Here is a 26,294-nt window from a genome sequence, read left to right as displayed (position 1 = left end):
TGGTGATTGTTTTTTTTTTGTGTTTGGTAGAAGTTTTGACGCCATGTTTGGTGCAAAATCAGGAGGCCGAAATAGTCCCATAATATAATAGTAATTGTCATAGTATATATAAATATAATTTAGCATTATATTTGTGATATAAGCGGATGTTATGCAGAGCATTGATGTCAGTGATTTTAACCCATGGGTCACATGTAACGCAGACATGGAGCTAATAGGGTTTATGGTCTATGATGACTGCGAGCTTTGCCCCGACTGAGCATTTTTTGAGAGTCAATGTTTTAATTGAGTTAAATCCCTCATAATAAATCAAGAACACCTTTTAGAAATATTCTTCTTGTAGCTGATGAAGAAGAGGCCTCGTTGGTCAACCGGCCGGTAAAAAGACATCGCTGGCTCCTTTCTTATCATCCTTGTAGTTTAAGTCGCAGTTCCTACTTTTCCCAATAAGAAATCCTTAAAACAAAAGACAAGACCACCTGACTGTTTTATTTGTAAAATACATTTAATCCCTTTATATTTGGGCAAACCGAAGTCTACAGGAGTAGAGCGGGGCTGAGATCAAAGTGGCAGTGGGTCCCGAGAGTCAGTTCCCAAAATTCTAAAAAAGGGTCGGCAACACGGACAGCACTGTCGGAGAGGTTAGTGCCCTCGTCATTGGGGAATCATTGTTGTCATCGTTCTTTATTTTTTATTTTTGTATGATTTCTGGGGGAGAAGCTAGCTGATGCGTTGAAAGGTTCGACTTCTTCTCGGTCGCCACTGCCACAAAATATCACCCTTTCCTTCTTGACTCTTTTGACGACGTACCAAACACTGATATCACAATACAAGAAGAAGAAAACAAACAGCCTTCATGATTTGTGTTAGTACTTCAGAGCTGTAAATATTACAAGACACTATTTATTTGACCGTTTCTCGGTTTAAGTATGAGATGTTAACAAGTTTTTTTTTTTAGTTTTTTTTTTTTAGTCGACCGACAAAAAGCTGTGATGATACGTGAGGTTACACGAGACGATGTGATTTGATGTGCGGTGCGGTGCAGCTATGCGTTGCGTAGGAACAGACCTCAGGACAAAAATAGGGAGTAAAAAAAAACATAATAAACGGCACGTTCGGGTGACCGGGCGGGAGCGATCTGATTGGCTGAACTTCAGCAGGCAGGTGGGAATGACTCGTGGTCGGTATCACCAATCAGCCTGCGACAGTCACAAAAACAGAATCAAGTGACCACTTGTGAAATGAAATGCAATCCAACACAGCAGCCCACATGCAGTGAATGATACGGGGGTTTAGTGCGACTTGGTTAGGTGTTAATCACGAGATACCGCGGATAGGTTTTAAGGGGAGCTACATGCTGGAACTACTTCTTCTCCGGGTGTTGTGACTTCCAGGAGTCTCCGCCGTTTCTCTCGCCCTGCACCGGGAACAAGTCACCACCACGAGCGGCGACAACGAGGAGGGTTAGTATAGGCTGTGGAGCCGGAGGGGGGTAGTACAGCGACACGACCAGGTCAGATGAGACGGGACTAGTCGGGACTAGACTCAACCAGACGAGGCAAACCCTGATTTTCAGATCTCTTTCTGCGGTAGCGCTGGCTACGAGCTGGAGTTCCACCGCGCGCTTCCTCCACGAGCACGTAGTTAACTAAGTTCCTACAGAGCTGAGCTACCTGGGACAGGTGGCTGATGTGTCGACGGGCAACGAGATTGTTGGAAAAACACGCGACCGATACATGGATGCGTCAAGGAGCGCGACGAGATGTGAGCCAACCTGCTTTAAGCGGAGATGTCACGGGCCATAGTTCAATCCGAGTCCTCTGATTTAGGAGATTATAGTGTTAAGCAAGTCGCCTCCACAAAGAAGTGCACAGTTGTATAAAAAACGTATTTCATACAACTGAGCACTCGAGACAATTTTGGACACACAATGAACAACAAATGGTCAACAAATAACTCCTCGGGGCCAAAACGACAGACATCGGGTCACTTTCACTTTGGTTCCAGCTTCCAAGAAATAACTGAGATTCCTTCTTTAGTCAGTTCCTGCAGACATCGCACACAGCGTGGGTGTGGACCAGGACAATGGTCTTGTAGGACGGGGGGGCTGCATGCGTGTTCGTCTCTCGCGTGGCGCGGCGAGGCCGACACCAGCGCTCCACCGGTGCCGGTCACAGGCCCGCCATCATCTGGTTTAGTCTAGAGCAAGACGGACGAGCAGAGAGAGCAGGAAGGATACAGGAGAAGGATCTACTGCAATGCAATTTGCATGCTTCGGCAGTCATAAAGCACTGTTAATATATATATATATATACAGTTTATACATAAAACAGTGAAAAAACATCCATTAAATCCAAGAATATAAGAGCATGTTCATAGGCGGAGGAAGCAGTAAAACCACTAATGCGTCACTAAAGGATTAGAGCACCAGCACCGGAGGACATCATTCATGTGTGATATAATATCTACATGTCGGGGTTAGGAAAGCACTGGTCAAATATGCATGACAGCATCTGTGACTAACAAAAAAAAAAAAAAAAAAAAAAAAAGACAGTGTAATTAAAACGCTCAATGGAGGATGGTCTACGCTGTCTCCTCAAAGAGCCGACTAAATCCAGCAAGCAATATATGTGACGTTTCCTGCTTTTATAAAAGAAAATGAAAGAGAGCGAGACGGGAGACTGCGCGGTCGTCCCTCCTTCGGCGGCCCGTCGCTTTAGTACACCGGGCTGTTGCGGATCCCGCAGCACAACACCATGCTGAAGATCATCTCGAAGATCTAGGACGACGAAACACGGGACAGAAGTGCCGATTAGAAATCTTTGTCCTCAATAACAAAAAACAGTCACAGGGAAAGCAAAAACATTCACATATTAGGAAAAACACATCAATTCATTTACTTTCCATGAATGTGATAAGAAGAGTGACACCACTCTAATGTCCTTCTCGTCTCTGTCCTCAGTCCCGACCTATTGTATAATGCCTGCAGTTGTCGGGTCGGGTTCGGGTGGTTGATGAACGCATGTTGGGCGGTGCGGGTGGCCGGATCGTAACGGGCCGGTTTCGTGCGTCTGGACTGATCAGCGCGTCACTAATGTCAGGAGGACTCGCAGTAAAGCCGCGTTCTTCATTAAGATGACGATGAGATATAATCGTATGTGAAATATTGGTTTTGGCTAGACTAAAATGATCAATGTAGTCTGACTGAAAAAGGACATTTGACACGGGACTAAGACTAAATTAATAGATAGTTGAGGAACAAATTAAAAGAGAAAACATTCTGACTAAAAGTAATGACTAAAAGATGACTCACATGTAATGACTCATCGACTAGAATGTGACTAAAACTAGTTAGCAGGGTTAAGACTAAATCTAAAAATGGCTGCCAAAATGAACACGGAGCTCAATTGTATGAACAAATAATTAAAAGCTGACTTGTTCCTTCACTGCCATGAACACACTGTTCACGCTGTAGTTTAGTCTGACTCTGGAAACACTCACTGAAGCGCCAAATGTGCGTTAATCCGCCGCCGAAAATAGTCCCTACCAAACGCACAATTTATTCCCGTTTGAGCGACGTGTTTTAAAGACTACAGTGCCCAGCTGTTTAAGAAATTACTGAGCCTTTTTTAAAAACATGGAGCACTATATGTTTTACGCTTTTAGTAGGGACCAACTAGCATGAAGCTCTTTAGCAGTGTAGCGAAGTCAGAGTACGATGGGATGGACTAACGCATTGTTGGGTTTGATCTTGTGCGATTTGTTGACAGCAGTATAGAGTTTGAATAAGTCTCAGACCAATTAGTTTAAAATGTCCAATAGACAGACGAAGAGAAACAGAGAAACTTACCTTACATCCAAACATGTTCAAAGTCCAAACACGAGCAGTCACACAAGCCTACTTCATTCAAACAAAAAAAGTGTCATTGAGAGGTTTGGACGTCTCACCATAATAACTGCGACCACCAGGGCGGCGATACCAATCAGGTAGATCTTATCTGTGAACAACTCATTGATGCTCTTGTGGCAATTCTGCAAAAGGAGAGCCGAGAAAACACCGTCATTTATAATCATTTACTGATCGCCTCGTGTCTGATTCTGAGCTCACGGGGGAAACAAACAAGTACTACATTTTACTTCAGCCTATTAGTATTCAAGTACTATTTCATAGTTGTACCAGTGACCAGACAGCCCTCGAATTTGTTGGCTGGGATGACGAAGTCATTGGCGCCATTCCACTTCAAACTAATGCTGCAAAGTGTGTGAAATCAATGGATGCAGCATCAGAAGTATATCAGAGCTCAGGCATCTGTAGAGGGAGTTTATATATATATATATATACCATGTCCCTTGCATTTAGTCTATTATACAGTCCAAAAATACATGTTTTTCAGTCCATGTTTTCTGTCAGACGATTACTTTAAGGGTAAAGGCCAGTGCTTTTATTTTGAAAAGATATTGGCTACACGTGCTGGAAAAGCACCAGTTCCATATAACGGAACACAAGACAACCCTGGCAGACCCGGGAGTCTTGGATGGGACCCCGGTTAATTTCAGTAATGTCAATGTGCTGCCAAGAAATCAAGTTTAAGGCCCCCGTGCAACACAAGTAGTGAATACAGATCCCCCCCCCCCCCCCCCCCCCCATATCTTTCCATGAAGACTTTGCACTTAAGCAGCCCTCGGTGATTCTCCACACCGCAGATTTCTGTCAGAACTCTATACTCCCGGTTGGTGGTTTAGCCATCAAAAGACGACCACGTCACGTCAGTGTTTCTCAACCTTCTACAGGGCCCCCCCACCCCCCCGACCCCACGGAGCTGTGGAACGGAAAACACCGAAGACATGGTTGGACGTCCCTTCACTTTCTAGATGACAGGATTGAAACCGCTCTCATATTTGAGTGTGAAGCTGGAGCCAGAAACCTTTTCATTTGGGAGTTCTGTATTGACAGAGCCAGTTGAGTAGTGTGTGTGTGTGTGTGTGTGTGTGTGTGTGTGTGTGTGTGTGTGTGTGTGTGTGTGATTCAACAAACCGGTTCATGGGAGAACTTCACTCTTTGTCTCCGACCCGTTAAGTGGAACAGTACAGATGTTCGTTCAGTCACACTCTCCACAATGCATTATAAACATACTTGCAATGCGTTACAATGTGCTTTATAGCACTGTATAACTGTATAAATAAGTACTCATGAATATTCATGTTTCATAACAATAATCACAACAAATAATAAAGCATTTTAGAGTGACTTATTGTCACTTTTTTTTTGCAAGGATCCTTGTGTATTGTTACTCTCATAGTTGTAATACATTATAATCTTCTTCATAATGAACTTTAATCACTGCAGTGATGCATTATGACGTGATTATAATGCATTCTAACAGTGATTATAATGTATTATAACAGTGATTATAATGCATTCTAACAGTGATTATAATGTATTATAACAGTGATTATAATGTATTATAACAGTGATTATAATGCATTATAACAGTGATTATAATGCATTCTAACAGTGATTATAATGTATTATAACAGTGATTATAATGTATTATAACAGTGATTATAATGTATTATAACAGTGATTATAATGCATTATAACAGTGATTATAATGCATTCTAACAGTGATTATAATGTATTATAACAGTGATTATAATGTATTATAACAGTGATTATAATGTATTATAACAGTGATTATAATGCATTCTAACAGTGATTATAATGTATTATAACAGTGATTATAATGCATTCTAACAGTGATTATAATGTATTATAACAGTGATTATAATGCATTATAACAGTGATTATAATGTATTATAACAGTGATTATAATGCATTATAACAGTGATTATAATGCATTATAACAGTGATTATAATGTATTATAACAGTGATTATAATGTATTATAACAGTGATTATAATGCATTATAACAGTGATTATAATGCATTATAACAGTGATTATAATGTATTATAACAGTGATTATAATGCATTCTAACAGTGATTATAATGTATTATAACAGTGATTATAATGCATTCTAACAGTGATTATAATGCATTATAACAGTGATTATAATGTATTATAACAGTGATTATAATGTATTATAACAGTGATTATAATGCATTCTAACAGTGATTATAATGTATTATAACAGTGATTATAATGTATTATAACAGTGATTATAATGTATTATAACAGTGATTATAATGTATTATAACAGTGATTATAATGTATTATAACAGTGATTATAATGTATTATAACAGTGATTATAATGCATTATAACAGTGATTATAATGTATTATAACAGTGATTATAATGTATTATAACAGTGATTATAATGCATTCTAACAGTGATTATAATGTATTATAACAGTGATTATAATGCATTATAACAGTGATTATAATGTATTATAACAGTGATTATAATGCATTATAACAGTGATTATAATGCATTCTAACAGTGATTATAATGTATTCTAACAGTGATTATAATGTATTATAACAGTGATTATAATGCATTCTAACAGTGATTATAATGTATTATAACAGTGATTATAATGCATTCTAACAGTGATTATAATGTATTCTAACAGTGATTATAATGCATTATAACAGTGATTATAATGCATTATAACAGTGATTATAATGCATTCTAACAGTGATTATAATGTATTATAACAGTGATTATAATGTATTATAACAGTGATTATAATGCATTATAACAGTGATTATAATGTATTATAACAGTGATTATAATGCATTCTAACAGTGATTATAATGTATTATAACAGTGATTATAATGTATTATAACAGTGATTATAATGCATTATAACAGTGATTATAATGTATTCTAACAGTGATTATAATGTATTCTAACAGTGATAGTAATGCATTCTAACAGTGATTGTAATGCATTATAACAGTGATTGTAATGCATTATAACAGTGATTGTAATGTATTATAACAGTGATTGTAATGCATTATAACAGTGATTGTAATGTATTATAACAGTGATTGTAATGCATTATAACAGTGATTGTAATGTATTATAACAGTGATTATAATGCATTACATATGGGAATAATAATACACTATGATCCTTGCTAAAGGAAAAGGTCAGTGACCAGCAATCATGAAGTCTTTTCATACGTGATATACGTCATTATAAGATGCTTTATAATGTGCTTATGATTAAAGCATTATGAATATGTATGAGTGCTTATAACTATACAGAGCTATAAGACGATCATAGAGCATTTATAGTAACGTTTAAAATGCATTATAGACATAGACGTGTTACATTTCATTCTTCTCCCGTCAACTCATCCATTACATCTTGATGGCATGAATAATGAAGGAATGATGATTCGGGTTAACTTTTACTCTTCGATCGGACTCAGAATGCGTCGTGACGGCCGGAGCGTGGTCGATCACACTTACAGATGACAGCCCAGAGTTGGGGCAGAGGTCGGTGATGCCGAGCGTGTCCGAGATCTGCGTCAGCCAGGAGGTGGCGTGGCCTTTACCGCAGCAGTTCAGCTGAAACACACAAACCAACACAGCGATGATCCCAGTGATGTCTTTTAATAACTTCTATTATTACTATCACTATTTTTCTCTTCGCCCCTCAGGTGGGGGGGAACTGGTTTGCGGAAGTTCTCCCTATTCTCAGTTCCTCTTTCAAATGTTTCTTGTGAGGATATAATTAAGTCTCTGTAACGATGCTATCGGTTTCTGTTAGTTCAGCGATGTTTATGAGAAGTAGGGCTGGGTGTCAGTATTTCATACTTTTTATTCATTTTTTGGTGTCAACAGAAATAACCCAGCACCAAGCAGTATCCAAACTTCTCCGGTCAAACGATACCTTCTATTCCAATCTCTTTGTACCCAGATCTAGAAAAAAGAAAAAAAGACTTATTTGTATGGTTTGGCTCACTGCCAATCACCGCAAGCGCTCTTTGATTCAAAGCGACGTGCGATTGGCCCATGCAGGTTGTGGTGTGGCGAGGTGGAGCACGGCGTATTTGACGTAGAGCTTAGCGGTTCAGCGTGCCAGCATTCCACCGGAATGTTGGACAGCACGGCTTTACTGCACGCCTGTGACGTCTGATGGAAATAAATGCGGCGGCGGCAACGCAACTGAATGGTTCCATTCACGGGACGGGTATCGAAACGAAGTAGTATGAACATAAAGTACTCTATTGGTATCAATATCTCTTTAAGGGTACAGGTATTGTACTTTTTTAAGCAACACCCAGCCCCAGTCATGTGGAACGGCAGACGTCTCAAAACACTACATTACCCACGTGCCTCGGTCCGTGCCTTTTGGCATCCAGTCCGATCTGTCCCGAGCCGATTCAAAATGCTTTGTTGTTAAAGTTAACAAAACAAGATGGCCTGGTTGCCAAAAATCTGAGTGAATTGTTTTAAGCCGCAAATATGCGATCTGTGACTTTCTTTCTCCCGCAGTGCATCTTGGGATTCTTCCTCGACTTATGATGAGCTATTTTCGAACACATCTTTTGTGCCGATAAGCCACGTGAGTTTTCATCTCCATCTTGAACACAAAATGATACGTTTGAGATGTTCATACCGTATCGTGGAAGACCTTGAGCACGGTGGCGGCGGCCTTTCTGTTGGTGGAGTCGGCGGTCATGGTGTCTGTGATGGCCTTATCGTACACAGAGTCATAGAAGCTGATCATCTCCTTCGACACCTGAAACAGGAAACAGAGAGGTTCCTCTGGGCTCAGAGACACCGGAAACATTAAGCATCGAATGGCGTGAAAGGGCGTTGGTACTGAAAACTACTTCAGAACCTCCGGGTCTGACAAGTGAAGCTGATGCAGATGTGTCTTAAACCGGCATTCTTTATAGGAGGCGAATAGTCGACGCCTCTGATTATAGTCTATGTATAGAAGTCTAGTCTAAAATCACTAGACTTTTCTGACGAAAAAGTTCAGTCAGATAACATAAAAGATAAAGCGGGTTAAGCTTTAAGGCGTGACCATCTTGTGATTGACAGGTTGTGCAACCACAGAGCTGTCCGGTCTGGGAGTTAATAATAATAATGATGATAATAATAATAGTTGTGTGTTTTTAGCTCATGAAGGTTCATGTCGTGAGCAGTGTCCTCTCCCGTCACTTCTGTTTGCTTTTTACATTTAAAGCTTTTATTGAGGTGCGCGCCTCCCTTTGTGTGCAACATTTGAAGGTGCGTTTATTAATATATATATATATATATATATTAATATATATATATATATATATAATATATATATATATATATATATATATATATATATATATATTAATATATATATATATATATATTAATATATATATATATATATATATATATATATATATATATATATATATATATATTAATATTCGTGTCTATTCTTCCTGTTTAAAGCCGACCTGAATTTCGGCACAGTTGCAGATAACGCTCCGGCTGCACTAATACCATTAGTATTAAACTATTTGTAGACTTGGATTCCAGTGGGGACTGCTCTTTGGGTTGTTTCTGACTCGTGTGATCCAAACTGTTCCAGAAACCGCAGAGTATCGTAAAGTCCAAATAGCTAAATATACTGGAAGAAAAGAGATGTAATTCCACAATTGTCCACAATGACGTCATTAAAAGCTTAATTCTAAAATCTCAAGCTTGCACTGTTTAGAAGTGTTCCAGGATGAAAGCTCGACCCATACAGCCTACAGACAGATGTCCACCTCTAGTGTGTGTTTGCAGTCTTACGGTGTCTTTGTGCATGAAGCCCCAGATTCCGGCTGCCACTTCGCAGGCGAACAGGATGACCAGGCAGGCGAAGAACTGCGGGACAGAACAGAAAGCGTCAGACCACCGGAGGGATTTTAGCAAACGATGGTTTTACTTTTGAAACGAGAAATAAAACAAAGGGCGACCCGTGGAGTTTTCTTGTAATCAGACAAAAGTCCACAATCAGCGTTACTCACCAGAACACACTGTGTGAATCCCTCAGCTCTAACAATCATGTTGAGTTGCATTTCCAGAACATTTGCACAGACGATTTTTCTAAAGTATTGTAAAGTCCAGCATTGTTTACATTCATGTTAACTGGCTTGCAGTCTTCTTCTTCCCTGCTTTTGCTGACACACTGCAGCATATCTTGGCATGTTTGCCGCCACCTGTTGATCAGTGGAACAGCGTGAAACCATTGGTAGGGCCGAGTACGGCGTCGACCGCATGCGCACGGGTGTACATGCGAGTCAACAACAAAAACGGGGACCCACCCAAAATGTCAAAGACAATTTTTATTTATTTATAGAGCGCCAAATCATCAACAAAAAGATGAAAAAGAGCAGGTTTAGACTGTACTCTTTAAAAAAAAAAAAAAAAAAAAAAAGAAACAGCTCCATGCTCCATCTGCTACTTGAGATCTAAAACTCCACAGGGAACCTTTAAATGTGACTCACGGTTCCCAAAAGACACTGGGACTCTTGGATGGCGCCGTAGCATCCGAGGAAACCGACCACCATCATCACGGCGCCGACGGCGATCAGGATGTGGACACCTGGACAGAAAGACGGACACACCGGTTAATATTCGTCGGCATCACACGCGCATTAACAGGTTTGAAATAAGAGGGCTGACAGGAATGCTGCGGCGACAAGCCGGCGTTCTTGATGAGCTTTCAGAGTCCCTCTGCTTCTTAGAGACACACAGTTACAAGAACGGAAACCACTAAAAGGCTTTAAATGCGCTGTGGCTTCAGAGCTGTGGAAGCATTTTTTAATGGCTCTTTGCATGCAGTAGCGTCTGACCGCCAGCAGGCGGCACACTCTTGTTTTGGTGCCAGTAGAATAAAGTGACTCATGTTCCAGTTATGTTCACAGGAAGTGATTATTTTTGTATTCATCCTGGACATAAAACAGGTGCTGCACTTGTTTCTTTTTTTTTTTTTTTATTACTCTCCTGTGTTCGGCTGTCAGATGCTTGCAGGTGAATATTGGACTTATTCATACAAATATGTATTCTTTCTGAATGTCTTCCATATCAATTGCTTTGGAAAAGAAAAGAAATCACTTTAATCTGCAGAAAATCACTTCGGTCTTGTTTTTTCCTTTAAAGACCAATCCTTTTTTTTGGCGCGTTTCAGTCCAATAAATATAAATGATTGCCCAAAGACCTTCCTGTGTTGTAGATGGTCGAATGTGTTTTTCCATACAGTAGTTTTGGTTTCCATTCACTGCGGTTAACATGAATGCGTGCAGGCAGAGATCTGTTTTGGGTGAGGTCATTTATCTCGGTGATTACATCTGGGTTTAACCGTGTGCTAATGCTGCTGGAAGTGCGGACGCATTTCAGAAGGAAACTGTGAATTGGTGGTGTGTTCGTGTGCAGACGAAAGGCCCGGAAAGGTCAGTTATTAGTTGATTAGTTGATGCTTTCACAGACCAAGGAAAGCAAACGTGAACATGGTGAGAAGGACAATGAATTTGAGGGCTCCTTGTTTTAAACTGGTGCAGATCAGCCCCCTACTTTTCTATTTACTCACTATACTCACTCCTTTCATGACGGTGGTGTCACTCGTCTTTACCACATCGCACGCCTTCTGTCGCTTTTACGCGAGCAGTGACTGCTTCCAAATGAATCCCGTTAACTCCTAATTAACTCAAGCGGCTAGAGGCTGCTGCCGTCAACGCAGCACACGGACACAACGGCGAGCCTAACGGCTAACTCGAGAGCCAGCGTTAAAAGCGGCAACTGGCTGGTTAATTGTGGGGTTCGCTGTCTTGATCTTCACTGTTTCGATTGTGAAGATGTTGCTCAGAGGAAGACGCACAGCTCTGCCGCCCCCCCCCCCCCAGCCAGACCTCTCAGGTCCACGTCGTGCTCGTGTTGGGCGTATCGGGGAGTGCAGCTCTTTGTGCGTTCAGCCCCAGCATCATTACTCCTGCTTGTCAGCTCTCACACATAATTTGATTCTGGACCACTAACTGCCCCCCCCCCCCCCCCCCCCCCCCCCCCCCCCCCCCCCACAATCCCCCACCTCTTTCTCTACCCACAGAGCCACACACACACACACACACGAAGGCTAATTTGTAAATCGATATCTTGGAGACCGACCAAGTGCTCCCTCCATCTCTTACATTGTGGCCCTCCAGTCTGACACGGCCCCCCCTCCCGGTCGCTCCCTCTCTTCGCCACCGCCCATCTGTCCTTTCTATTTAATGCATCTGCTCGTTCAAAATGATGCTCTCAATAATTCCATTTACTTAAAATGTCTTTTCCTGTCTGCCTTGATTTAATCTTCCCATGGATCCTCTTCCATTATGCTCTCTCTCTCTCTCTCTCTCTCTCTCTCTCTCTCTCTCTCTCTCTCTCTCTGCTTTCATTCACCGTCCAAACTCTGCGTCCGCCTTGTTCGGTCCGTAGAGGAGCTGCTGGGCTTCGTGACTCTGTGGAAAGATCATCTCGAATATATCCTGATCTTGACCGATTTTAGCGACTTAGTTTCACATGTTTTGGATCTGCACCAGCCTTCATTGGAGACAATGTTTGGATCTCTGATCCACACTAATTATGCGATTTTTGTTTTAAAATAGGCGTGCCTGCTGCGCATTCAGGCAGCAGCAGCATTGTAAAATGCAGAATGTATCTGCACAACAGCTGCTGGCAAAGACGACTGATTCGTTGTCGTTTGTTGAATTAACCGCTGGTCAACGGCTGAAGTCGTTTTGTTTTCTTCTGGAAGGTGATAGGGTGTGACGAATCAGGGAAGGGCACGCTGTGACCGCAGTAGACGCAGTCATGGCGACGTCACCCATTGGTCTGTGGACCGCCGTTTTGAAGCCTTAAGTTCGGCGAAATCGCCATCTTGGAATACGGCCGTTGCCATCTTGGCTTTTTTGCATCTGATGAACGCAAGTTATCATATTTGGAATGCGGAGGAGTGATGTAGAGACGCCGTATACGTCTCTGGTAGCGGCAACGACCTGTCAATCACAGTAAGCCCGCCCTCAAGCATACTCTGCTTTATGGTCTGTTTGACTCTAAATGGACCATAATGTACTAAATGAACATCATGCTGTATTGAAGAAGACTGTAAACTAGAGATTGAGACCATAAACTCATGTTTACAATGTTTACTGAGGGAATAAATCAAGAGAGAAGTAGAGTCATTTTAGACTAGACTTCTATACAACCAGAGGAGTCGCCCCCTGCTGGTCACTAGAGAGAATGCAAGTTTGAAGGCATCACTCGGCAGAACCGGAGGTTGCTTTCGGAGGTCTCCGTTTCTGCCCGTCCAGACTACAACGCAACACAGGGTTGTTTTTAACTAAAAACGGCAACCGCAGCGTTTTTAAGCGTCTCCGTTTTTTGGGGGGTTCTAAAAGGTTGAGTCTGGGATGTAACCCACAAGTTGCGAACTTTGCGAGATTGGTTGAGGTGTGGATGTGGCCTTAGTGAGACGTCTGGTATCACTATCGATGTGCAACCTATTTGCTCTGCCTTATTTGGTGTCGATGGTAATTGGTCACCTAATATTCATTATGTGACTGCGTTCACGACACATCTGGCCTCATTCTGTTAAACTGGAAGGAGTCTAGACCTCCATGTCATGGCTTAAAGATGTACTGTTTTGCTTAAAGCTGGTAAAAATAAAAGTCGAGATTCCACCGAGATATGGGGGCCATTTTCTAAATATTATCTGTAAGCATGTCAAGGACTGGGATGAACAATCCATGAAAGTAGGTTACACATCTGGATTTGTCTTCTGTGTCCCTAAACAGATCATTACGGTAGCTGTAGCTCCATCTGAATAATGTTTACTGTATATTGTTTGTCCGTTTGTTTAATTGCTTCAGAATTTCTTTTTCTTTTTCATCACCACATGAGGATGTCGGGGAGGGTTGGGTAGGGATTGTTTTTGTTAAATTCCAATAAAAAAGAAATGGTTCCTTAGCAAGTATATGGGAGGGAATTAACATTATATCCTTAAATCTAATATCTCTATTATTATGTTATTATTTGTAGAGCTATTATAGAATTATATGGGAAAAAAATATTAAGATTAACGTTAAATAAATGCTTCCATGTGCGTTCCTGAATTGTTTCATCCGCTCACAGACCAGGTGGGGTTTCCCTCAAATGATGAAAGCTAGCGGAACAGCGCACCTCCAAATCTTTTATCCAGATGCTGCGGCGGAGTCACCCGACTATTGTTTCTTACACAATGCCAGCCTTCCTTTCTGCTGTTGGTAGTTTATTATTAATACGGCAATCCAGTCATGTAAGGACACCAGAGGTTCTTGACTTCAGGCTGGTGCCAACGCAGTGGAAAAGACATTTTTGTGATGGAACTTCACGGAGGACACCAAAAGACTCGTCAACCCGCAGACTAAACGCTCGCACACAGCTACTTTGTTATATTCAGTTTGTATCTGTCTTTCAAGCTTTTGGTTTTTCATTTTCCCATCTTTTTTTATTGTGTCGGTTAGCGACTACAAAACTTTACTCTTTGTCCTCCAGAGGACATGTAGTTGCACGTCCGTGGGGACAGATATGGTGGTTTGTTTGTATCTGAGATCACCATCCAGCGGCATTCTGACTTCAAATGTAACGCAATAAAACACCCTGCAGCTTTAGAGACCGACAACATCATCGAAATGTAAATCTGTGGTTTAATGTTGGGAAGAACAATGTATGACCATTAACACGCGGAGCACAACTCTTGATCATGAGCGGAATATACAGTTGAGTACTTTAATCTTAAGTTTCAGTACCTTCCTGTACAAGTCTATTACCCCCCCCCCAAAAAAGCCCCGCCTACATGTGAAGAGGGGCCGCCCCTCTGACTCTGGTTCTATTTTTGGTGAGGTGGTACCAAACGCTGCCGGTCTGGTGCAGCTGTGGGACTTCCCAACAGTGAGTCACGCTGGTTTCATGTTCTGGGAATCACCTCGGTTGTCCCCGCGACATTAGAACATGTTGGCCGGGTCGATGCGTTTGCTGCTGAATAGGAAAGTGAGAAGTGATAACTTCCTGAAGCTCCTCCAGGCTCGGCCGCTGTTTGCAGCATGTGAGCCCACAAGCCAGAACCAAACGTGACCGTCTTGATCTTCTATCATTAACTTTTTTTGTTAGTTTTAATTCAATCCAGCTGTTTCGAAACGGTTATAAGCACTTTGTAACTTTATAACAATTAGGCCCAAGTTAAACCATGAAAACGGTCCGTCACCTGCAGGGCCAACACAAAAACAAAAGAACTAATTCAGACGGATTCATTTGAAGGCATGTGACCCACGTGGCCCGATCTGAAATGTGTTGTTAGACGTTCGCTGTCATTCCTCACTTTCTATCGGTGACTTGTAAAATGTTTCAACACATTCCGTCCCACGTGGCTGCGTGTCATCGGCATCCGTTCAGCACTTCGTCAAAGTTTTGAAGAAAGAGTTACATAATGAAGGCTTGGCGTGTTTCAGACGCTTTAGCCGAGTCATAGGTCTGCTCTCTGTCACAGGTCTGTCCTTGTTGGTGGTCGCCTTACGTAACCCGTGAGGAAGCTGACCCTTCGACTCCTTTGCTGCTTAGAGAACCGACGTAGCTGGAAAACAAGATGACTTAACAGGAACCGGGACGCATTACATTTCTTTATTCACGTCACTTTCAACGGATCATTCAGCTGTAGTCCAGCTCCTTTTCTGTTCAGTTGAGATAGTTCAGAGAACTTCAGTAAAAAAGTGATCCGCCTATGAACCGACAAACTCACGGTGCGGTTAGTGCTGTAGAGAGGCGAGAGGCGGCCCCCGCCATCGGGCTATTGTGTCTGCGAGCGGGTATGGGTGAGAGAAAGGAGAGAAGCAGATGTGGGGGGACTCCATATTGAAACGTTCCTGGCAGCAGGGGATGAAGAGGGGAGGGGGAGAAAAAGGGCAGACGGAGATAGACTAAAGGGAAAAATAAGGAGAAGTGAGACAGCGCGACTCGGACGCTAACCACAACCAGATGGCCTTGTAAGAGGTGGGGGTGGAAAGAAACCAGGCGGAGTGAGGGAGAGGAAAACTTTCACAAAGGAGGGAGGAAGAGGGTGGGGCCGGTGAGGAGGAGGAGGAGGAGGAGAAGAAGAAGAAGGGAGGGCAAGTGAGGAATTTTTTCCAAGACCGACGAGGATTTTTCTCCCCTCCTCGGGAATGAGAGGAGGCTTTATGTAACGGGAGGATGCAATCATTGAGGCTGGAGAAGAGAAAGTCCCTAATGTAGTTCCTCTCTGATTTGTTTTTAAACCACAGCTATGCTGCCTCGGAGGACGGAGACGAAAACAATGACTCAAACACACCCTCCATTTTTTACGGTTGTGTAGCTGTGTGTCAGAAGGAGGCGGGCGAGCGCTCACTTTTATTTAGGAATAACACCGTCATCCTATCGTCCTCCCTTTTCCTCTCTCCTAGCTCCTCTTCCTCGCGAGGCAGATGACTAACGCTGGTTGGAGCAACTTTTAACGGAGTCAGATGAGGAGCCGCGTGTCCCCCGTTAGTAACGGTCACAAGTCGCTGGTGAAACAGGGCGAGGCGGGGCGGCGACTCATCGTCCTGACGCATTTTAGCACCACTTTAATAATGAGGGTCAGCTTTGTGCGCCCCGTGCTGCACGGTGTGTGCGACGCTGCTCAGTCCATCAATCGACACAAAAATATGTCTCAGATGTGACAATTTGAGGCTTTTCTTTATTTTATATCGCGGGATACTTGTAGGCAAAGCAGGTAAATAATGAATAAAAAAAAAATATTTGATAAATAATTTTGATCATTTGTTAGATGTTAAACTGTTCAGTTCAGACGGAAAACAATATTTATTAGAAATGATTTGATTTTGTGATCCTAAAATGTCGTGGATCAGAACAAACCTCTCTAGTATCTTTCCGTCATGGCCGCCCACTTTTCACCACACAAAGAACAACATTGTGAAAAGACTAATCACTAAAAAGGTTGATAGATTAACCGATGGAAAATGAGTGGGTAGCGGGAGTCCTATTCATTTATATTTGAAGACATACACTCCATCTCTAACTTTTTAATAATTAATATCATATTCATCTTAATCATAGGGCTCTAAAGGAGATCCACCTATTGTGGCCAACAATAGTTAAAGTGGACAGATCATTGCAGACACGTTATCACATGCTTTTCTTCTAATGGAACATTCTGGTACCTCCAGTAGAGGGAAAGGGAAACCTCCTCCTACTCCTTCTATTTGGCTTTGACAGAAATCCACAATCAATTAACAATACGATGAATATTAAATGTAAACTTGTATTTTGAAAATTCTGGCCAATGTCACATCCTGTGGTCTGAACCACCTAATATGGGCGTGTACTGTATTTTGAGCACAGCTCCAATTGTTTTACCTTTTCAGTGAAATAGAAAGACGTGAACATAGAATGGGTTGTTTCAGACGGCTTCCTGTCTCCATGCTGTGTTTTTTTTTTTTTTTTAACAGATTGGATAATTCAGACTTTATGGCTTTTTCTTTGAGCCCATAAAGCGGCCTTTCCACAACCAGAGCAGAATGGGTCTAATGAGAATATATAAAAGACTGAACAGGGCAGGGGGGCGTTTCCATTTGAATGAGTGACATGTAACTGTGACGAAGGACAGAAACAACCGACACGTTGTGAGTGTGGCAACAGATGTTTTCTGTTACTGAACCGCGTCCAAAGGTTTCCCCCCAGACGGAGACGGACGGATGAGGTACGTACTGATGTAGAAGGTGCTGGGGGCGTGGGCTCCATCCAGCTCCAGCTCCAGCAGGCTGCTGGTCTGGGGGTCGTGTCTCAACCACAGGGCCACGCCCAGGATGACGCCTCCTGTGAGCTGCAACACACACAACACAGGCACTTCCTTCAGTTCACTGCATCACACTACATTGTGCTGCTTACATGGTTAGAATCAGCTTCTTCTCATTGTCACACTTCCGTTCTTGCAAAAGCAGCCATGATCACTTTAATGACACAAAGGAAAAGTTCATCATTTTGAAAAAATAAGTTCATTCACTTTCTGAAAGTTAGATAAGAGGTCGACACTCGATACCACTCTCGGGCCACTAGCCAGCAGCTGGCTAACCTAGTTGAGCACAAAGACTGGAAACGAGGGGGGGGGGGGGGGGGGGGTTCTGTGTAGTGTAGTAATGATATGTTCTGTGTTTATTTGACGCGACCGGGCAAACTAACATCGGTGAGACCCGGGGCTCCAGTCGAACTATTCCAGCGGTAGCATTCCCAGTTTCTCTCTTCCTCACTGGCTCAGTCGGTCTCTCCCTGACCACACTTCCCACTTCCTCTCTCTCTCTCTCTCTCTCTCTCTCTCTCTCTCTCTCTCTCTCTCTCTCTCTCTCTCTCTCTCTCCGGCCAAATCCCAACGTCCCTCTAAACCCTAAACCCTGAACCCTCAAGGACCTAATTGACGTCACCTGGTAAGTGGTTGAGTGTGAGACACTGAGGGCTCGAAATGGTGTAAATATGAATGGGACAGCACTTTACTGCAACATTTCACGTTACCATGAGAACAACAAAAAATATATGAAGTATAACTGTGGGTATTTATTTTATACTTTGTACTCCCTGATTTGAACGTCTTCAGGCTCTTTCCTCACACGATGAGGTCATTTCATATCATCTATTTACTCGTTTTTGTCAAAACATCTTCAATGACAAAATCAAATATTTGATGAATAAATAAATATCCTCTGATTTCAAGTTTATTTTTTGTTCCATCTTTAACCCTTAATGTTTCTGAGTAAATATAATAAGACTTAGTTTTTTTTTAACGTCTCCATGCGTCCACTGGTTACCCCGTGTTTAACGTCACGTTGCTATGACTTGTGGGTAATTCCCTTAGGCTAAGTCAGCATATGTATCACAATGTCTGCCAGAGAGCCTCAAACACTTGAGGATTTGACAGTGGGACATCCCTAAACCCTCACTGCGCGGGAGCGCGCCTCAAAGTCCGTGAGTCCGTAAAGGGGGGACATTGGGATTTGGCCTCTCTCTCCTTATTCTGGGGCTTCTTAGCTTTGGTAGTAATCAACGGCAAAATATTCGAACCTTCGGCAGGAGACGGGGCAACCTGTGGTGCGCTTTCCCCCGGTCACTGGCGGGAACCATTGAGACCAGAAAGATCACCACGACCCCTTTTTTTAAAATGAGTTTCCGTACTTCCTCTTCTAACTGAGTTCCTGGGGGAAGCCCTGCACATACTGCGATGTGTCCCCGAGTAACTGCAACGCATTGTTCTTCAGGGACAGAAGTCTGCCGGAGCCCTCTTGTTTGGCCCGGGACAAAGACGTCCTAAATATAACTAGAGTTAGCATACACCTCAGCAGGCACAGCGGAACGAGCAGTCTGGTCTACATGGGTTTTTATAAATACTTCATACTTCCATACATTCAAAATAGAGAATGTGGCCAAAGAGAATATCTAAATAAAACTGTTTCTGTGAATAGATTTGAACCAAAACAACCTCAGCCCCCCCCCCCCCCCCCGTCTTTGTGAGGTTCATTCCAGAGCGAAGGCCAACTGCTGCCAAGCAACCAGATCAACACCATAACTGGCATGAGTGTAGCAATTCAACACACACACACACACACACACACACACACACACACAGCTACAGCAGCACCACAGAATGACTCACTAACTTCAAGAGAACCCCCCCCCCCCCCCCCCTACCAGTGAATTACTCGTCACTGACATGTCTGAAGGTTTAAACAGATTTCTGAGAGGCTTTCATTTGTAGCGTCTCTATGAAGTGATGAGTGGAGGGGAAGCCCACACAGAACATGTTTAATACCACCACTTTTATGTTTTGCCTGAGACGCGACCGAGGCTGGAGCAGCTCCAACTACAGGAACCAGCGCCGGTCCCGGGTCAGCCACGACCTAAAGGACACGCTGAGGGGTGTGACTCGGTAACTCAACTACCAGCTGGTGGTTTAGGAGAAAGTAATAAACGAGTCCACGAGACGGCCTTTAGGCTAAATGAAATAGGGTATCTGGGATGTTTGAGTCGGAGGAGCTTTTTGAAAAGATCTTAAAACAGTTTCAGACCAAATGTAGAGAATCGCTGAAACTTGAGTGATGTTCTGCTGGCGTGGTTAGAAGACTCAAGACCACAAAAGAGGAGCCAAAAGGATCCTCTACCGGCTGAAACATCGCCTCGCAGCTACCGCCGCTAACGGCGTCAACGGAGCTGACGGTGGCAACCTGGGATGTTCTTTATTAACCTGGGAAGGTGAACCTGAGGGGGGCCACTGCGGTGATTGGATAACCAGCGGGGTGTGCCAACATGCGCTAACATGCAGCAAAACAAAAGGCGCCCACGGCCGACCCGGCAACGTAAACAAGGCTCAGAGAAGCTCGGATTACAACGCACTCAGAGACAGACACCCCCCCATTATATCTTTACAGAGACAATCGTCGTTTGTTGCTATATTCATGCTCTGAATATCAAATCTAGAACCTTAAACATCCTTTTTGAAGCAGGGACACCGTGGATACGGCTTCTCTAATGTGAATATTTGTGGGGTTTCCTCTATGGTAGCAGACTGAACACCACCAGGTTTTCAGTGTTGGCCAGACAAAACCAGTAACTTGGTGTGTGTTTGGTCTCTTTTCTTTTTTTGGGCAAATGAATTACACTCAAAATATAACTGTAGGGATTTCAGAGGCGCTGGACTATTTTTCAAGATATTATCATTAGTGTATTATTAACATGATATCAATATTTCCTTTTTTGAATATCACGGTTATCGTCAATACCGGCATATCGCGTCACCCCTACCCTTTAATAATGACTGCATTGCTTTGTAGGGCTTTTAAAAAGGAACCTAGCTGTCAGTAATGTTGTTAGTGAGCGTTTCTAACTGTAGCAAGTCAAAATGTGTGACGTGAAAGAGCCTTTTGTCCGATGAATCTAGACTGAGAGGCGAGAGGACGCACTGCCGTCATGTCTTCAGTAGGTAATGACGTTAGGGCCGAGCAGATAGGCTACCTGCTCCGGGTTTTTTTTAGCGCCTGATTACATTTTGGCCGTTATCTAACCGTCTGTTGCACCGTATTTTTATTGTCTCACATTCCACACCAAGACAGATGTCCAAACACATGGGGGTCGTCGTGTCCTCCCACCGCCTCGCCTGCCGGAGCGAGACGGCTCCTTCTGAGCAAAACCTAAGACTAACGTCCAGAGTCGGGTTTAACTTGTGTGTCCTGACAGCTGTGACGGTGTCCTCACACTTAAAGAGACACTCTGAAAGTGCTTCAGGTATCAGTGTGAGATCTGCACAGATCAACCCCCCCCCCACCCGCCGGTGTCTATTTCTGCCTGATGCCCCCCCGAGTACAGGGGGTTGTAGAATGCTGGGCATGCTGGAGGTCTGCTGTTCCCATAAGTCTGCTATACCACCACACTGATGCTCTCCCCCCTTCCTCCCCCCTGTAGCCTCTCAACCCTCTCAGTGTCTTGTGTGATTAATGGAAACAGGAGGTCGCCCCCCCCCCCCCTTTTTTTTTAAAGAGACAGACTCCGCGGGGCCGGGCCGCTCAACGACCACACGCCGCAGTTTTGAAAAGTGTTTCTTCGCGTCCACCGGACTCGTCCGCTTTGACGGATCCCCTCTCTCCCTCTCAAGAGCTCTTAAGAAGCAGTCAATAACAGACTAAAAGGGTTAAAGTGGAGCGCGTGTTGAGAAGACGAGAGGAGACGCCGTGGTGCATTAACAGTCCCATTAAAAGTCACTTCTCAGGAGTGTTGCCAACACTTTCTTTATCGGTGGCTAGTTCGCACATCGAGTCAGGACTTGGACCTGTGTCGCAAATTGCAAGCTTCTTAACTCCCGCTGAAGACCTTCAACACTGACGACTTCATGTGTGTGTGTGTGTGTGTGTGTGTGTGTGTGTGTGTGTGTGTGTGTGTGTGTGTGTGTGTGTGTGTGTGTGTGTGTGTGTGTGCGACATTACCATATGTGCGACGTAAAACCATCACGCTGCCCACGCATGTGTGCGTCAGAGTGATCGGTGCGGCTAGACTGGAGACTTTATGGCCGGCGTACTTTTAATGAGAACCTCTGTCAACATCCACAGAGAGGCGGGTCCACTTTCTCACCAGAAGTCGTCGATGTGAACACAACAGGTTGTTCCTTCTTTCTTTGGGCTTCTTAAGCAGAAACCGAACCCAGAGTGAGGGTGCTTCCATTAAAAAATAAATGTAATATATAAGCCTTTTAAATGCTACATTGCTTGTCATATTGTGATTTGGCCATTCATGAAAACTTTTAACGACAACTTTAAGGTGTTCAATTTGAGAACATTTGGTGAGCTTTTGTTGTCTTTTTTAAATGGGTCAGTAACTTGCAAACCAACATGAAGAAGAACTGTAATAATATTGTGGATTGTGGTCCTGCCTGAAAATAAGTAAATCATGATTTGGTATTTTTGCCATATCGCCCACCCCTAGCCTATAAGGACCCTCATTTTAATAGCCGATATCAGCATATTAAATTTAGGAAAGGTCTCAATAGCAAAGGTAATCTAACAGAAACTAGAGGTAAATCTAATGCTCACTGACACTTTACACACAGGCCTTTAAGCTGCAAATCAAGGAAATGAGTCCAAAAAATGAATGTAAATAAAAAAAACGCATCTCTGAAGGGGACATTTGTTCTTCAAACGCGATGCGGGACCTGAACGCATCGCGTGTAGACGCAGACAGCTGGAGCTGCTGGCTGAAGGCCTGTTATCTGTGAGAGATAGTGGGAGAACTGTGGCTTAATCATTAGCTCTTTGGTCCCTGGACCGTTAGACTGAGGTAAAGTGCAGCCCACAGCTTCCTTCTCCAACACCGCCACTTTAGTTGTCATTCATAATGGATGGCGGCAATCAGGACGGTAGTCACAGGTAACGCCATTTCCTGTTGGCGTTTCCTGGGCGTTACACTGTCGGCCAGGTGTGAAAAAAACCCAGAGTTGTTCAAGCTAAATGTTTGAAACGTATCACATCTCTATTCATATTTCACCATACTGACCATGACAGTTCATTGCAACATGGTGGAGATATGTGGCCTTCAGGTGCCCACTGGAAATAATACATGTATAATACATGTTATAGAAATGTATTTTTTAATCTGGAAGGGCCATGTAAAAGTGGAGACATTTATAAAAAAAAAAGAAGAAAAAAAAAAGTAAAGCGCAAGACAAATAAATGTGCCATTTCACAAAAGCAAACAAGGATAAATCAATAATAAAAAATGTGATGAAACATGACAAAACTCTGCTTTTCAATTTGATACCGTTTGGGGGGAAAAATCTTAAATTCGACACAAATTTATCATTCAATTGGCAGAATATTAATCTGCAACATTTCCTCTATTTTTCAGTGTTGCATATTAATGTGGATCTCGTCTCTCTGAGTTTTGGACTGTTGGTGGGACAACACAAGAGCTCTGTAGAAGTGACCCGTCACTAATTTCCATAGAAAATAAAAGCTGTATTTGACTGCTGCGTAATACAATGACACAGCAAATGTTATGCACGTCTAACCGGACAACACCGGGACAAAGAAACGCAAGTATCTCAAGAAGAAACACGGGGGGGGGGGGGTGTAAAACTCTCACCACTAGCTCGTCTGCAGCATGTCAGCCTAGTGCTGCACTACTAAACGTCCCCTGTTGCGTCTCCATTTCTCTCTGCAAAGAGGCTGGAAGTGTGACCTTTATCAGAGTGATTAATGAGTGGGCGACACCCCCCGCTTTAATATGAACGTCGCTATGGAAGAGTGTATATTTAAAACGAATAGAAATGATCAACAAATACGTCGTCGGCTCTTACGATCACCTTCTGTTCACCCCCCTCTTTTCTGCTCGTCTTACAGACAGATCACTTTCTCTTTTGCTCCCCTGAGATTCTTGGTCTTGTCATACATTGCCATGAAACTTGGTTCAGATATCACGGTCCACAGAGGATGAACCCGACTGATTTTGGTGATCCTCTGACTTTTCCACGAGCACCACCGTGGCATGTTTGGCTTGACAACTATCAGATGGATTGCCATGAAATATGGTAAATACATTCTGGTCCCCTTGATGAATATCTCCATATTGTCTTTGATTCTCTAACTTATCTAGAGCCACGCACGAGGTCAATGGACTCAACAGTTCAGTCCTATTTGAGGCGCTGCCACCATCTTGTTTGGATGATCTGGCTCGATGAATATTCATTCAATGCGAATTGATTGGAGGGAGAGACAGAAAGAGATTGACTGCTGGTCAGATTGACTTTAAGAGAGAGAGAGAGAGAGAGAGAGAGAGCGAGAGAGAGAGAGAGAGAGAGAGAGAGAGAGAGAGAGAAGCATCAATACCTTCTACGCTTTCTAGGGAATATAGAAACAGTGAAGTCAGGCTTCTTGGATTTTTCCCCCCAGCTCCCATCTTGCCTACAATGTTTATAGCTTCTTGCTATAAAATTAGACAGTGACTGCATGTGCACTGTAAACCGCTGACAGACACATTCTACACAGCTGGAAACTGTAACCAACGCACAACGCTTTCTGAAAGCCTGACTAAAAACACACAAAAAACAAATCTTTTATTCGCAGGCGACGCATTTATTTACAATTTTTGTTTTAATTCTGAACACGACTGATTTTTTTCTTTGACTTTTTGTATTCTATACTAACATATCTAAAGTGCCGTAGACGCCACATCGACGGCCTGTTGCGATTGGTCCAGACTTCACATGTGACACGTGTCTTTTACTTAGTCTGAGCAGGGAAACGGCGCTTCAGTCTTTATTGTGTATCGTAAATATGAATTCTAAATATTAAAATGTAAAAGTATAGGAAAAATATATGTTCTCCCAGTCATTGAGGGTGGGCCGGTTGTACAAGTGGGCGGACCTAGACCCGTAAGGCCCGCCCACATTCTTGGTAAAAAACTATAGTTACCATAAAATCCTGTGTCAGGGTATTATAAACTGTTAAATGCATTAATTTACTACTTCGCCTCGAGATCCGGAGTCATGTTTTAGTCTCAACAACAACAACACGCCCCGACCCATGCCCCCCCCCCCCCCTTAAGATCGTTTACTTTCTCGGCTCGTCCCCGGTTGACACGAGTTGGATCAACCAATCAGGTTGCTTGACACTCGGCTCCACGCATATTTACAAAATAAAATAAAAATAAAAATATATTTATATATATTAATTCATATATATAATGGCACTCTTTGATTTTTGGGGACAGAAAGAAAAGGAAAAGTAGATCGGATGAAGAGAAGGAGCCTACAGCAGCTCTCACACGGGAAGAGCGAAAGCTAAACACGCGTTTTTTCCACGATCCATCACCCAACACGGGGCCTGGCCTCACCAAATGGAAACCACCACGAGAGGACCCCCACCCCCCCACCCCCCCTCAGAAATTGGGTGGAGGATGTAATCCAAACAAAGCCATTCTCCAAAACCCGAGCGAGGCAGTCTTCACCGCAGACCCTCTAACTAACAGATGTTATTACCGTCTTATAACCGGTCCATACTGTTAATAGAGCCTCCGTCAGTGATTCGTAACGGTTGAATCGTGAGTTTGATTTCACAACAAACTAAATCGCGTGAACTTATCCTTTTTGGGGCTAAAACACGCTATTTTTTCTTCTTCTTAATGCTGATTTAACACGTGAGGCGGCTCTACCTCGGTTTTGCTGTATACACTATGATATTCAGCAGCTAAATTAACCACACACACGCCTTTTCTACCTATTTCATTTGGTCAACCATAATTTCGCCGTGGTCTCCCCTAGCGGCGAAGGAAAAAAGAAGCCCTCGCGCGGTTATTCAGGTGGTAAAGCGGTCGAACGTACTAAATCCACGAGTCGGAACGTTATCGTGGATGTCGTTGGTTTCTCCCGGTGTCGTTCATTCATATAACGGGCCGGCAGCCCTAAACAAACCGATACTGACCGCTAAGCGCAGAGAGGAGGAGGCGGAGGCACCGAAGTGAACGCCTAATGTGTTAAAAAAATATTAAAAACCAAGGCTTGCTGCTCACCCAGAAGATGAAGTTGAAGAAGAAGAGCAGGTACTTGATACATTTGGTGCAGCCTTCGACTCCCATGGTGGTCCGTTTAGTCGAATGTATTTAAAAAGAAAGAGTTTATACTGGACGGCGGCAGTGTAGCGGACCGAGTGTTGTCTCGCGACGTGTGTAACGGGGACTGAGTCTCGACCGGGAATCGTGACTTTAGCTCGGAGACCGAGGCAACACCCAACTC

General features: G+C 43.2%; 1 protein-coding gene across 1 annotated transcript; it reads right to left on the bottom strand.

The window, feature by feature from the left end:
- Positions 1 to 468: 468 nt before the first annotated feature.
- Positions 469 to 26,294, bottom strand: LOC137872501 (CD81 antigen-like). Its single transcript, XM_068710731.1, has 8 exons — positions 26,072 to 26,294; positions 17,744 to 17,858; positions 10,459 to 10,556; positions 9,761 to 9,835; positions 8,595 to 8,717; positions 7,442 to 7,540; positions 3,949 to 4,032; positions 469 to 2,779 (listed from the first exon to the last, which is right to left on the bottom strand). The coding sequence occupies exons 1-8, from the start codon at positions 26,135 to 26,137 to the stop codon at positions 2,717 to 2,719; spliced, it is 723 nt and encodes a 240-aa protein (XP_068566832.1). The 5' UTR covers positions 26,138 to 26,294; the 3' UTR covers positions 469 to 2,716.

This window comes from Cebidichthys violaceus, unplaced genomic scaffold (genome assembly GCF_023349555.1).
Source record: "Cebidichthys violaceus isolate CVI_PGR_0920_01 unplaced genomic scaffold, fCebVio1.0.p SCAF_16, whole genome shotgun sequence".
In the NCBI taxonomy this organism is placed as follows: domain Eukaryota; kingdom Metazoa; phylum Chordata; class Actinopteri; order Perciformes; family Stichaeidae; genus Cebidichthys; species Cebidichthys violaceus.
Note: the sequence above shows the minus strand (reverse complement) of the source record. Positions and strands in the feature narration are given on the sequence as shown.